The 14,000-nt window shown below is 43.1% G+C and overlaps 2 protein-coding genes across 2 annotated transcripts; one reads left to right on the top strand and one right to left on the bottom strand.

The window, feature by feature from the left end:
* Window positions 1–1,464: 1,464 nt before the first annotated feature.
* LOC102713880 (eukaryotic translation initiation factor 4B3) lies at window positions 1,465–5,115 on the top strand. Its single transcript, XM_006648531.3, has 2 exons — window positions 1,465–2,786; window positions 4,749–5,115. Exons 1-2 carry the CDS (start codon window positions 1,480–1,482, stop codon window positions 4,783–4,785), a joined length of 1,344 nt encoding a protein of 447 aa, XP_006648594.3. The 5' UTR covers window positions 1,465–1,479; the 3' UTR covers window positions 4,786–5,115.
* Window positions 5,116–7,081: 1,966 nt separating this feature from the next.
* On the bottom strand, window positions 7,082–13,853 carry LOC102721803. Its single transcript, XM_006647167.3, has 5 exons — window positions 13,553–13,853; window positions 12,170–12,487; window positions 11,454–11,655; window positions 8,157–8,385; window positions 7,082–7,536 (listed from the first exon to the last, which is right to left on the bottom strand). Exons 1-5 carry the CDS (start codon window positions 13,637–13,639, stop codon window positions 7,266–7,268), a joined length of 1,107 nt encoding a protein of 368 aa, XP_006647230.1. The 5' UTR covers window positions 13,640–13,853; the 3' UTR covers window positions 7,082–7,265.
* Between the last annotated feature and the right edge of the window lie 147 nt (window positions 13,854–14,000).

Genomic DNA, 14,000 nt, shown 5'->3' with positions numbered 1-14,000 from the left:
TAAATAGGTGGGAGGATGAACTAGGGGGTCCTAGGGTCATGCTCCACCTAGTTGGGTGCACACAATATGGGCCTCACTTGAGCCGAGGTTCTACACAAAGTTACAAGTCCAAATAACCAAAACATGTGGCACGACACCTTATTTCCTTAATTTTGGTGGACTGTGATGAAATTTAGAGATGAGTCTAACTCTGTTGGAAAAAGAACTTTGAGATTTTGCCATCAAATACTTATGGGTTCAAAATAGAGCTCATATGAAATTTGGTGTCCATTTGAATTCAATGATGTCCTAGGAGGCCAAACTAGATTACAGAAGAAAATGGGTTTGATCTCTATCACTTTGTGCATCATAATCAATGTCTCCAAGTATCTTGTATGTCCTTAAGATTTAGAGCACTATGAAGATACTTGATGTGAACTTTGGTTGTAGCCTTAGTAGTCATGGTCACGCCATGTGTCATGACTATATTTTGGGTTGTTAATGTAAGTAAGGCATACGGTTAATACATGGTGATGAAAGTGTTTTTTCTGGGTTAGAACATAGGTTTGACCGATGTGTGCTGAGATGGGTTTACTTAGATCAGACTTTGAGCGAGGTTTGAGCCGTGAGAAGGGTGGTGAGAGGTGAGGTTTGGGTCTCAGGAGTGGAGGGGTGCAGAGAGGGGAGTAGATTAGGTACCATGTTAACAAAATTTGGTTCCCATTGTTTCGCTTTAATTTTTGCTTATAAGCCAATATTTAAATTTTAAAAATTAATTTTAAAGTTAATAAAATGGTCTTTTACGGTAATATATTCTATAAAATTTGTTTTTAATCATTATAAACACGTATAAAAAATTTTACCTATAAATTATTTTTTATTTGCTAACTACTCTTTCTATCCCAAAATATAACTATTTCTAGAGCTGAACACAGATATTAAGAAAGTATATGTGAATAATTGGACAAATGTTACGATGGGTCGAGAAGAGAATGTATGCCAGAAAATTAAACAGAGAATAGTTGTAATAGGTGGAAATGATGAGATACGTGGAGAAATATCTTTGTTTTAGGACAAAGGATCAGTGATAGAAATAGCTTCATTTTAGCTGCTGAATGAAAAAAAAAAGAGATAGAAATAGTAGCCGTTGAAAGAAAAAAAAAGAATAGATGATAAAATAACTCCAGTTTAGCCGTTGAAAGTAAAAACAAAACGAAACGTGGCAGAAAATAAAAGTATAGGTGATAGAAATAGGGATATGGGAGAAGCCAGTGGAGAAACCAACCAAGCCAAACGCGTGGTCCGTGGGCCGGGCTCTCTCTGACTTTCGGATTCGGGCCCAAGGGAAGCGCCCCCCCGCCGTATAAAAAACCCTAACCGCCGCCTCACCCCACCCCAGAATCCCCAAATCCGCACACGACAGCCAGAGGAGACGAGAGGAGAGCGAGCCGCCGACAGGACACGCCCCGCCCCGCCCCGCCCCGCCCCGCCCCCGACGACATGGCCGTCGCGTCCGCGTGGGCCAAGCCCGGCTCGTGGGCCCTCGCCGCCGAGGAGCAGGACGACCTGCCCCCGCCGCCGCCGCCCGTCCCGGCCGCCGACTTCCCCTCCCTCGCCACCGCCGCCACCACCAAGGTCCCCAAGAAGAAGAAGCCCCAGCCCGTCTCGCTCGCCGACTTCAACAGCGGCAGGTTCGTCGCGCCGGCCTACCGCGGGCCCAGCCACGACGAGATCCTCAGCCTCCCCACTGGCCCCCGCGAGCGCACCGCCGAGGAGCTCGCCAACGCCGGCCGCGGCTTCGGGGCGCGGTGGGGCGGCGCCGGCGCCGGCGCAGGCGGCCCCCGCGGCGACGACGAGCCCCGCCGCGGCGGATCTGCCTCCCAGGACTTCGGCCCGTCGCGCGCCGACGAAGCCGACGACTGGGGCGCCGGCAAGAAGCCGCTCGAGAGGAGAGAGCGCATGGGAGGGTTTGGCGGGGACTCGTCGATGTCGCGTGCGGACGACGTCGACGACTGGGTCTCCACCAAAAGGGCGGCGCCCCCCGCGCCCATGGAGCGGAGGGACCGTGGCGTGGCGTTCGGGGGCGACTCGCACTCCCGCGCTGATGATTCTGCGAGCTGGGTCTCCAACAGGGGTTACTCCGCGCCGCCGCCACCGCCTTCCGACAGCCGTAGGGGCGGCTCAGTCTGGGGTTTCAACAGGGATGGAGGCCCAGACGCCGACTCTTGGGGGAGGAGGAGGGAGGAGGGTGGTTCAACCGGTGGTGCCCGGCCACGCCTGAATCTGCAAAAGCGGACCTTGCCGCTGGCTAATGGCACTGATGGAGAGGGTAAGGAGGATAATAAGGAGGAGGAGGAGAAAGGAGAGCTGCAAGTGAAAAGCAGGTCGTCAAACCCATTCGGCGCAGCCCGCCCTCGCGAGGTGGTTCTTGCTGCCAAGGGAGAGATCGTGAGGAAGGAGGATGAGAAGGAAGAGGAGACGCTGGAAATTCAGCCCAGGACTAGGACTTCGAACCCGTTTGGCGCTGCCCGCCCACGTGAGGAGGTACTTGCTGCAAAGGGTGAGGATTGGAGGAAGATTGATGAGAAGCTTGAGGCCATGAAGGTGCGTGACGCACCACCTGAGAGGAGGTCCTTTGGGAGGAGAGGTTCCCCTGTCAGAGGAGAGGAGAATGAGAGCCATCCACTACCAGAGAGCCGCGTCGAGAGAGCCTGGAAGAAGCCTGATGCAGTTGAGGCTGTTAGAGAATCTGAAGAAGGGTCAGATAAGCCTGATAAAGTTGAGCCTGCGAGAGAATCTGATGAAGGGTCTGACAACTGAACTAAATCCTTTTTTATTCAATCGACTATTGCATCATCGATTGCTTACCTTATCATGGCTTGCTATGCCCTAGTTCCACAAATTTTGCTCCATGTCATTGAATTAATATTTAATTGATTTCTGTTAGGTGGTCTTTGTTGATCTTAGCTGCAATATTTTTGTCTGAGATATATCCTTTCTATTGCAAAGGGGGGAGGGAAACAAATTGAGCTTATTTCTGTATGCAGTGTGCTATCTGCTATCTTCTTTTCTATATGTCCCTGTAGATTCATTGTCACTTGTATGTTCTAGTGGATTACAGTATGTATGCAGCAGTGCTTTATTCTTACTAGCCAATTTAGCAGCATCGCAGTTTTGTTAAGACAATTTGCGTTGACATAAAAATATTGGTTCATATGGTAACTTTTGATTTGATTGTTTGTCTTTCGCTGAGACTGTTGTGTTTGCCAGATTGTAAGATTATTATTGTTATCATCATCAGATTGTAAGATTATCATTGTAGCGAATTGAATAACATTGTTTGCTTGATTAATGCAATCTAGACATCAACCAAATACCCGTGCATTGTAACAATTTAGAATTACTATATAATTTTAAATTGAATATTAGTTTGCAAACAATTCTAATACAAATGACATGTGCAAATGGAATAATTCTCCGGAGAAAATTCTTAAGGTAAAAGAAACATGTAGACATGTACGCACAGATCTTTATGGTGGTGGTGGGATGGCAGACTCATTTCCATCACAATTAGCTTCTTTTATATGATATATAATATTGTAGATAGCATGTCGTAGTCTTTGTTCATTAGATGTTCTTATGGTCTCAATATGGCAAATGCGTAGCCACTTAGATAGTTCGTGCTTTTCTCCATTCGTTCCACAATCTAGATAACAAAATATTGCTTCTCTGCTCTTTATGTTTTTCTTTTTCTTAAAATCGCTTCAAACATCAAGGATGCAATTCCTGTTGTCATGTGTTGCAATCTGGTCTGGTCGTCTGGAGTAGAATACAGGAAGGGTCTTGTCTGTACTTTCCTGTGTTAGCAATATGGTATGCATTCTTCTGTCCAATGCATGACATTGTAAGCACTGAAGTTTCAATTCTTGGAATCATATAATTTTGGTGATGGTGGAAACTTGAACATGGTATTGTTTGGCATAAACAAATACAGTCATTAATTTATCTCTATCTGTTTTCGCCAAGCCAGTTCGATTGCCAAGCATGTGGCTGCGAGTTGCACATGTAGTTCCTACTTAGCATGCAATGCAACTGCAACCCTATAACAGGGAAATACTGAAATGGTATGCATCATGACATGTTTTTGTGCTTTGCATGATAATTTATTTTGCTTTATAGAATGTTATTGGGTCAAGATGATTGTATTCATTTTAGCAATTCACATACTGGTTAATATCTGGTGTTATTAGCTAGTATGGATTGTGCATCATCGGTGTGTTGATGCTCGTTTCTTATTCATGGACCTCCAATGGAGGAATGCAAGCCTTCAACTGTACGTCTATCGTTACTTTCCTCCTAGTTTAGTTTGATTTTTTGCATGTTGCCTCCTAGTACATATGCTTTCTATGGGTTTATTTTGCGCGTTTGGCTACTTAGGTTGAAGAATCTTCTAAGCATGTACCTTATGTTGGAGTGTTTTTTTTCACGGACCAGTCATTTGATCATTTTCCCCATGTTCTTATGGCAACAAGCTTATTTTAGTGCAACAAGATTTGTTTAATTCTGATTGCATCACAAAGGTTACAACAGATCGGTACTCTTTTATGCATAAGTAGCTGTGCTTATCACTCCTCTTATTCTGTTGTCTTATAATCTTATCACTTGAAGCATATTTGTTTTTCCTCTTTTCAAGCCTCAATCAAGTTGTTGTCATTGCTGTTGCTGTATCTCCTGTATGATAACCCTGACCGTTCAATTTACAATTGCAGATCTGATGTTACCGCAGAGGCTGTGCCAGCAAATTAATCTATTCCCAGTACATGCGATGAGGGCACTTGGGAACCCAAGGATTAAAGATCTCTGATAAACATACTAGCCGTTCTAATTTTTTTGCTGCTTGTGTGCTACAGTACACCGAGTCAATTTTGCGTCTCTGTTTCTTTATCTTTTTTAGTCCCCGTCAATCGTAATTTATGGTATTGAGAATTTTGATCTCGAACTTAGGTCTTAAGTCGTAGTCGCAATAGTAGCAATTCATTCTATTGTATCTGGGTGTCATGCTATGTTGACATGGTGATGATTTATCGATGAAATAGTGCCTTTTCAACGTTGCTGTGGAGATGCGGAGTGGTAGCATTCTTTTGGAATATTTTACATTTAAAATGCGACTGAAGTTTTGCTCCAATGAGTGACCAAAAGATGGTCCATTGAATCACTGTGAATTAAACATTCTTGGCTTGCATGGATTTTACCGTCCATGTAGGCTGTTCGAGAATGCACAATTTTGAATAATGAACTACCATATGGCTTTGTAATTTAAATGACCTCTAGCTTTATAAGAATTTGGTATCGTAAGCTATATGTACCGTTTGACTATTACTTTATGTTCTCATCCAAACAATTTCAATTAGACTGTACAAACTCACAATGTACCTTCTGTTATTCCATAAAAAAATGTACCTTCTGTTTTTAGCATTTTATCAGAATTTTCTCCTTTAAGTTAAATAACCAATCTAAATTTATTTAATTCCATTAGTATAAATAGTATTTAGCATTTTTCTGCTTTTTTCCTTCATTAAATTAGACAACTAATTCAAATTTATTTAATTTCATCACATAAATTCGTTGCTGCAACGCATACGTATCATCTAGAAAATCTATCTATCCCCAAACGCGCACGGCATACACAAAGAAACAAATGAAACAATGTCAACCCCATCTTTTCGTTTTTTTCAAGTTTAAAGTTTAAATTTAGAGTTGATTTTAAATTTTTTTCACTGAAGTTTATTTTCTAGCCTTTTAGGTCACTTAGAATACATATATAAATGTAAAAAGCCAAACAATCACCCTTTATGGCTAAAAAAATGTAAGCATATACTACATCGATTCCATTCCATATTGGCTAGCGTAGTTAAAAATGCTTATATCTTAGAATAGATGTAGCATCCAATATAAGGGTTTCTTGGAAGAAGAAATATGAGACCGATTGTTACCATGAGGTTAGATTAAGAATAGGGGTGGATATCGAGCCGGCTCGGCTCGATCTAGCTCGTTAAGATAGCGAGATGGTTCGGCTCGGCTCATTATCTTAACGAGCTAAAAACCTAGTTCGGCTTGACTTGTTGGAAAGCTTGTTAGGCTCGTGAGCCGATGGCCTAATCGACGGCGGTGGGAGGTGGCTGGAGGCGACGTCGCAACGATGGAGTCGTCGTTGTCTATTGTAGTTGTCGTCGGCTCGTCACGGCACGGCGGAAGACGCTAGGACTAAGAGCGATTCGCCAGCGGCGGACATGCGTACCGGCGACGGAATGCACTGGGAGGTGGGGAGGCGGGCCGACGACATTGGGACTGGGAAGCGGCGCATCGGCGGCGGAGGTGGGAGAGCCGTCGCCGAGAGCTGGGACTAGGTCACCGATCACGTCACCATCGTCGAGAGGTGGGAGAATGGTATGCTACGACGGTCAGGGAGATAGAAGTGGACAGCTGGTTGTTGCCTGTGCCCTTTGACTAGGGTTCTTCTTTATTGGGCTATGGGTTGTGACCGGTGGGCCTCTGTGTTAGGATTGTGATCGGTGGGCCTCTGTGTAAGAATTGTGGCCGATGGGTGAGCTCTAGCTTGTTAAGGCTTGCCAGTGCAAGCTAACTCGTTATCTTTAATAACAGCCCAGCTCGTTAGAAAAATAAAACGAGCCAAGCTGAGCTTAGCTTATCACGAGTCAAGCAAGCTAACAAGTCACGAACTTCCTGTCCACCATCACTTAAGAATGGTGATAACCTCAGGAGAGATGTGACAATGGGCAGGAGATTATCAATGTGACAGAGAAGTGGCATCATCTGACCAATAGAAGCAGATAGCTTCATCCAAGCGTGCTGAACCACAGAAGGATAGGACAAACACACATGGGGGGCCTGCTTGGTTCATGCCCTCGCCTGACCGCTCAAGCTCAGGCACGTCGATCCAGCCGTAGGCGACCGAAATCGGACGCCTAAGAGAGACGCCTGAGTCAGGCGAGATGCTCAGGACGGCATCCAAACAGGCCCCTCGCTGCCCGCAGGATGGCAGACGGTTCACGGTGCATTTCTTAATCTCTCGCACAAACCATGAGAAAAATTTGCTTTGGGAACCTCGTAACGCAGCCATTACTGGCAATATGTGAATTAAACATGGTCAAAACATGAGCACCCTGAATTTGAACTTGTCAGTAACCTATCTATATGATTCTGCTGATAAATTCCCAAGGGAGAATACTCCAAATTACTTGAGCTTTAAAATTTATAAGTCGAATCTAAACTTCACTAAATCTTGTTCTCACGTCATCACCATACTCATCACCATCTTCGACTTCATCTGAGTTTGTCTTACTATCCATATCTTGGTCTGCTTTTGTGGTCTTCCCCTCATCAGTGGGAGGGGTATGGCTACTTGCAGTTCCACTAGTGTCATTGCTAGTTTCTGTTGCATTAGCCCCACTATGTTTTTCCATCATACCAGACAGAGCTAACTTCGGAGACCACTCAAGAACATCATCAATTATGTTGGAAACCTTCTTCTGGTACCTAATAACAGAAGAAGAAAATGATTACTCAACTGATATGGAGTATGCAAATAATGGAGGTAAGTTGGTAACCGGTCAGTCACAAAGTTAGAACAAGCATCCCTATTTCTCATTGGATACCACAAGACAGATTCTGATGAGTTCATTTGAACTTCAAATTTTACGAAGAAAGGTTCAAGTGGAAATTGGCTGTGGAAATCAACTTCAATTTAGCATTTAGATCAAGAAACCAAATTATCCAGGAGAAAATGAAGTGCAACGACAGCGACACCACTCAAGTACAAGTGGTGTCTGCACTCCTGATGTATGCATGCTTGCGCAAACGTGAACATTGACCACTCATCCAGTTCATGTCCTACTGTAACAGCTGTTTGTAAACCATTTTTTGTTTATAACTAATGCACAAGATGTTCCCTCTTCTAAGAGATCAACAAAGCTATCCGCCTAACTAATTAGCTGTACATTTGTTTGTGACCGATGCTTATATGATTAACTTGAGGTAGTTTTAGTAAACTAAACCATAAAGATGAGACTCCATTGTAAATAATGCAAACCACATTGATTGTGCTAATTCAATATTTGAACTGCGTACAAGCAATCTCAAAAAGCAAAACTGCATACCTGGCCCTAGCTGCTTCATCTGGAGCATGGTGCCTGAGCAGTAATATCACCAATACAGCAACAGTAGCATAGAAAAGTCTTGATGTCCACTTTGGTCGCTCTCCTTCATCCTTCTCAGGCCAAAACCGAACAAGCTCTCTAAATGTTGTCTCCTCGGCATTTATATTGGGGAAGAACCACACACGTTTCCCAAGAAGTACCCATAGTATGCCAAAGATAGCAGCTCTCACTGCAATACCATTGGAAACATGAACAAAACAGGATTGATAAATAACTTGTTCAAGATAAAAAGAACAATGTATTATTACCCCCAAGTTCATTTAAAAAATTAAGGAATACTGAGGAAACACAAAATTACAGATTGCTCAGTGGTCACATGCAACAAAAAACAGTATGGATAGCAAGCATACACTAACAACAATCTAGCTTCCTGTTCTTCCTATGAGAAAAACGAATATTAACACAGTGCATCAAACAAAACAAATATGATGGTTTTGAAGCTTTACTTATGTATAGTAAGAAATCAAACCAACCCAAAGAACTGAGGCAAAGCTTTGCCCATTAGGTTCTTCCTGTTCACATGACAGTGCCAACAGACTTGCTCAACATAAGAAGGTCAAATACCCCCTGAATTTTGCTTGACAGCTAGAGAGTCCATCTAGCACCCCAAACTATTGCGAGCCCCCAAGCACAGTTTGGGGTTATTTGGACCAGATGAAAAAGTTTAGAGGGCTCAATATGGCCTAATAGTTCAGTAACTAGATGAACTCACAGCAAATCTAGTGGTAGGATTGTGCACACAGGTTTCACCTTAGTTCTAATCTCTTTTTCATTACGCAATGGAATTTGTATGATGTAAGATAAGTTAGAACACTAAATTCATGGTTCCACTTAGCACTGAGTTCGCAATTTATCATCTAATTCACAGGTATTTTAGGAATTGCCACTCAGTTCGCAATACTTAGATTTTTCCCACTAAGATTGTGAATTTCTTCATTCTGTGCCATTCCGTCCATCCAAAGACACATCAATCCGTTTGTTGCCATCGCATGGTGCCACATCTGTCCCCGTGTCACCTACATTCCCTCGCGTGTACATCTGGCTTCCGTCGACATGCTCCTGCCTATGCCACTGCCAACCGCAAAGGCCCTCCCCAAGTGCGAATCAGGATGCCATTGACCAGCTCCTCCCCATGCTTGTGCTGGAAGCCAAGGTTCTCCTCATATACTCCGTTGGCCGCTGAGGTCCTCCACAGGTACGCATCATGACATCATGGATGAGCTCCGCTGTGTGCACACGGCATTGGCTACCAAGGTCCTCACTGGGCGCAAATCAGGGCACTATCTATGAGCTCTGTTGGCCACTGCCGAGGTCCTCTTGATGCACATAGTAGTAGCAGTAGCACGAGAGGGAGGGGTGATCGGCAATGGGAAAAACAGACTCCGATGCCACAGCGGGAGAAAGCATGGGCTGCGCGTGCTTTTAAGGCTGCATCCGGGTGTTCCCCGTCCTGTCCCTACTGCTGCTTGCCTTCTTCCTGTGTCTGCTCCAGCGGACGTCAAGGCTAGGTTAGGTTTTGCGGCCTTGGGTGGAGTGGCCATCGGCACAGGTGATGCCTGGTGGTGGTGGTGGTTCAATTGGAGCTGCGGCTGGGGCTAGGGAGGTGGGTTGGCAAGGCGAAGACAGTGGTGTTGTGGCACGAAATGAAAAAATTCCTGTAAGACGTGATTTAGAATAGTCCTGGTGGCAAAATCTGAAAGTATTGCGAATTGAGTGACAATTCCTGTAAGACGTGATTTAGATGGCAAATAGTGAAATTTCTATTTAGCACGAAGGTGCCCTCGATGAAGAGATTCATAGGAACAAAGCCCACAATTCCCACTATCAAATCCCTAGCGATTCAAATGCCACCTAACAAAGAAGAAATGTAACGACCCATATCTCCTTTTTTATATTCCCATCAAGAAGTTCTCATGAACAGAAACCTCATAACAAAGTTTTTATTGTTTTTGTAAACTATATTCCGACTGGATTTTTCCCAGGAAGAAAAAGTCTGGAGACATTTCATCAACTGGAATTCAAGATTTGGTTCATACTTTACCAAACTGTACTAGTTTGCAATTGAAATGAAGATTATATTGAACCACAATTTCAGAAACACTGGTGCAATGTTTTGGTCGTGAGATTCTCTCAACATATAGCAATCTACCAAATCTCTTAAGCAACATTTTTTTAAAGAGTAAAAGTACATGCAATTTAGTAATTCATCTGCCAAACTGCTTAAACGAGTCAATCATGGGGGTTATTTGCTGCCAAGTTGGACAAAATGTTGGCATAACATGATGACCCAGGACAGGTATAGCTGCTTAGGCAAGTTAAAAAATGCAAAATAGCCCAGTATTTCTAATGAAACTGCCTATAGCACATGAGCGCATGTAGAAGCTGCATGAAAATAATGTACTAATTTGCATTTTTACAGCTAGGCAAGTGGGAGTGCACCAAGGTAGGCTAGCATATCGTCCAGGTTGGCAGCAAACAGCTCATACGGTATGTGTTTGATGTGATTTACACCCCTAAAAGAAGAAGAGTGACTTTTTGGAGCAATTTGAAAGATGAACGACTAAATTGCACACCTCACAAATTGAAAAATTAATGGTGGTACAAGTGGTACATATTTTATGCTATTTTTTAAGAATTATTGCATATCATTCAAAAATTAAGTGGTGACCTAGTAATCATTTTCCCAAGGCTTTCAGATATAAACAAAATATAAACATAATTTCTGCTGCTAATACTCCAAGCTTTCAAATAGTCAGTGATTAATAATGTCCAGCTAAAAGCATAGTTTTGAAATAGCCTCATAGACAGAGTAGCCTATCCGTTGTTACAGTAGTTGTTTGTACTAGTAAAGTACAGCTAGAATGTTGCATGCCAACAGGCAACTTTAAGTCTACTAGATAATACCACTACAGTACATCATTACAAGTAGCACAGAAATTCTAATGATGCAGTTACAAAAGTGATATAATAAGTAATTTTTGCAGTTACATGGGTACTAAAAAATGTCTTGTTTCTCGTAGGTAACAAGTACTCAAGTAGAGCATGCAGTTCCAATAAATAACAGTATATGCAAGTACAAGGGCATTATTACATTGTACATTCTATTAATAGACAGTAAGGAGAGAATAGCCACATTTTTTATTTTGTCTGTCTTGTCCTCAGGAAAAAAATTCCCTTGAATAATTAATGGTGTTATTACCTCTAGCATAAAAGATAGTGTTAGAGAGAAGTGCTTACGCAAAAGAATAGAGACGATGAACAACAAAGCTCCAGCACACGAGTACAAGACCACAATCTTGCATTGGTATGGGTAAACTGGAAATAAGCAGACTGCCAAAGCAAAAAGAGGCCAAACAAATGAAAGAATTGTCTGCCACAAGGTCCTCCTTTTGAGAAACATCCAGGCAAAAAAACCATCATTATCAGTGAACACTTGTTCCTGCAAGAACAAATCAAGCTCACATTATCAGAACTTCTGAAGAACATAATATCCTGAAAAGAAAACTATCATGAAATCACCACTTATTATTTTCAAGCAAAATGAATTTGCTAAGCATAACTGGTTTTATTGCATGGCTAAAAGTAAGCAGGATAAAAAATTATAGCTTCAAAACGATGCAAAATGGGGTGAATGTGTTAGTTTAGACTAGTATTGTTTCACCTGACAAACTCATTATTTAATTCAAACTAAATACGGAAAGAATGTGACAGAAAATAAAAAGAAAAGAAGCAATCACCAAGACACAAGAAATCTTCACTTGAAGTCAAGACAAAAAAGAATATAATATGATTGCCATAAAATGTATCACTATTGTGGATAAAGGTAACATAAATATTAGGAACAGTATATCATCAGAAATACAACAGCATGTCAACAAAATCAGAAGATTGTCCAACCTATAGGTTAAAATGTCAAATTTAAAACAATATTCTTCATTAGGAGTGTTACTTACACGATGTATCTCCAAATGTGCAGGCCATGATGACAATTTCTTCTTTCCTGGTCTGACAGTTTTCCAAACTCGGTCACACCTTATCACAAGGTTCTTGCTCAGCAGGGTGCTAACAATGTCTTCCGCTTCTAAATCTTTATCTGGCCCTAAAATTTCCCTAACTTCTGGATGATTCTTCATGAAGGTTGTAAAATCTTTTCCACGAAAATACTCAACACGAGTTTCTTGCATAATTGCCCATCTTGATTCCAGCTGCTTGTTATCCCTAACCTTCTCAGCAAATAATTGATAAACATCCTTTTTTGGAGCCGGCTTGTCCTATATATGATTGAGCAGAATGTTATGGCATCACCATGAAAGAAGAACACATCCAAAACGGTTTAACAGATTATATTAATATTCTAGTGTTACTACATGCAAGAGGGTAATATGCCTCTCACTACTTGGGAGGTACCAAAACTGATCGCAAAAGGGCATAGGACACGAAATTCACATTTACTCCTGGCCTTCTTCTCCAAGGTGTAGGTATTTAGTAGTATTAGTAATGAGATTTATTACATCTACAATGAGGTGCATATCATACAATTTGTTGAAGACTATGAGGTGAATTATATACCTCTTAATACCTCCCAAAGCCCTAAAACTTGGCATTTCCCCTTTGCTCTAATCAGTTCAGCTGGTTAAGTGGTGTGCCTCCCAAGTGGTGGGGAGGTATAATAACTCCCAAGGATGGTACAAAACCTCTATATGTATTGAGCTAGGATGCAATGGGAGGTACTTCCAAATAAATTAACTTGTTGACATGTTCAACCAATTCAAGCAGAAAACAAAATAAGCTTCTGCTCTGTGTGGGAGCAAAATGTTGTCCTAAATGATAATCCAATCACGTCGACATCCCTAACATGCTGTTGCCTCAAGAAATAACAAGTTGCCGACTTGCAGTGAACAAGAAAATGGAGGCTCATTTGATGAGTACCATTTCCAAAAATTCCAACACGAGCATACTCCGCCGAGCACCCAGAATTTCGGACCGACCTAACCCACAATCCGTGCTGCGCAGGTGCTCGCACCCAAATCTCCTAACCATCGTTCACCCACCAATATAAGTACACATATGTCATCTCCAGATCTACTGAAATCTCCTCCTCGTCGAAATTCCGAGCACCCAAACAACACTAGCCTCCAACCGAAATGGCAAGAGAACTAACACCGCGCACCATTTCCAAACCCAAACCCAACCAAAACGCGCCAGTGGAACGCACAGATGTGAAGGAGGCAGCGGGCGGGCCAAATCTCGTGCCCACCGACCGACCGACCCACCGCACGGGCGGAAGAAGAAGAGACGAGCGGGGAGCGGGGAGCAGAGGAGGCAATCGAGCTGACCTGGGAGCCGGCGCGGGAGGAGCGGGACTTCCCCTTGTCCTTGTCCGCCGACTTGGCCGCCGTCGCCTTGGCTCCCTTCCCCGCCATCGGACACGCCGCTCCGCCTCCGTTCCGGTTCCGGTTCCGGTGGAACGGCGGCGAAAACCCTAGACCCCGGGGACCCGAATCGGGCGGATCTCACGGCCGGTTCGAGGAATTCCGTGGGAATCAGGCGTCGGAAGGGTGGAGGGACGAACGAGCGCGACGCGGACCCACCACCACCTCGACTCGGGGGAGTTCTTGTCTCCCTCTGGTCTGTGGCGCGTCAGCTGGGCGGCGCAGTATTTGCTCATGCGTCGTAATGGGGTTTTATTAAAGAAAATTATCTTAATTATTTTGTATGTTGTACTAGTATATCATTTTCTAATTACTATGGATACGTGGGGTTTCTTGCTTTTTTTTTTCAAAA

The sequence above is a fragment of the Oryza brachyantha genome, chromosome 2, assembly GCF_000231095.2.
Source record: "Oryza brachyantha chromosome 2, ObraRS2, whole genome shotgun sequence".
NCBI lineage: Eukaryota > Viridiplantae > Streptophyta > Magnoliopsida > Poales > Poaceae > Oryza > Oryza brachyantha.
The sequence above is the reverse complement of the archived record's forward strand: the minus strand, read 5'-3'. Positions and strand labels throughout refer to the sequence as shown.

Coding starts and splice junctions, on each gene's coding strand:
- LOC102713880 (XM_006648531.3), top strand. CDS start 1,480: ATGGCCGTCGCGTCCGCGTGGGCCAAGCCCGGCTCGTGGGCCCTCGCC. Junction 2,787..4,748: donor GCGAGAGAATCTGATGAAGG/GTCTGACAACTG, acceptor TTACAATTGCAG/ATCTGATGTTACCGCAGAGG.
- LOC102721803 (XM_006647167.3), bottom strand. CDS start 13,639: ATGGCGGGGAAGGGAGCCAAGGCGACGGCGGCCAAGTCGGCGGACAAG. Junction 8,386..11,453: donor CATCGTCTCTATTCTTTTGC/GTAAGCACTTCT, acceptor ATGGTATTGCAG/TGAGAGCTGCTATCTTTGGC. Junction 7,537..8,156: donor GATGAAGCAGCTAGGGCCAG/GTATGCAGTTTT, acceptor TTCTGTTATTAG/GTACCAGAAGAAGGTTTCCA.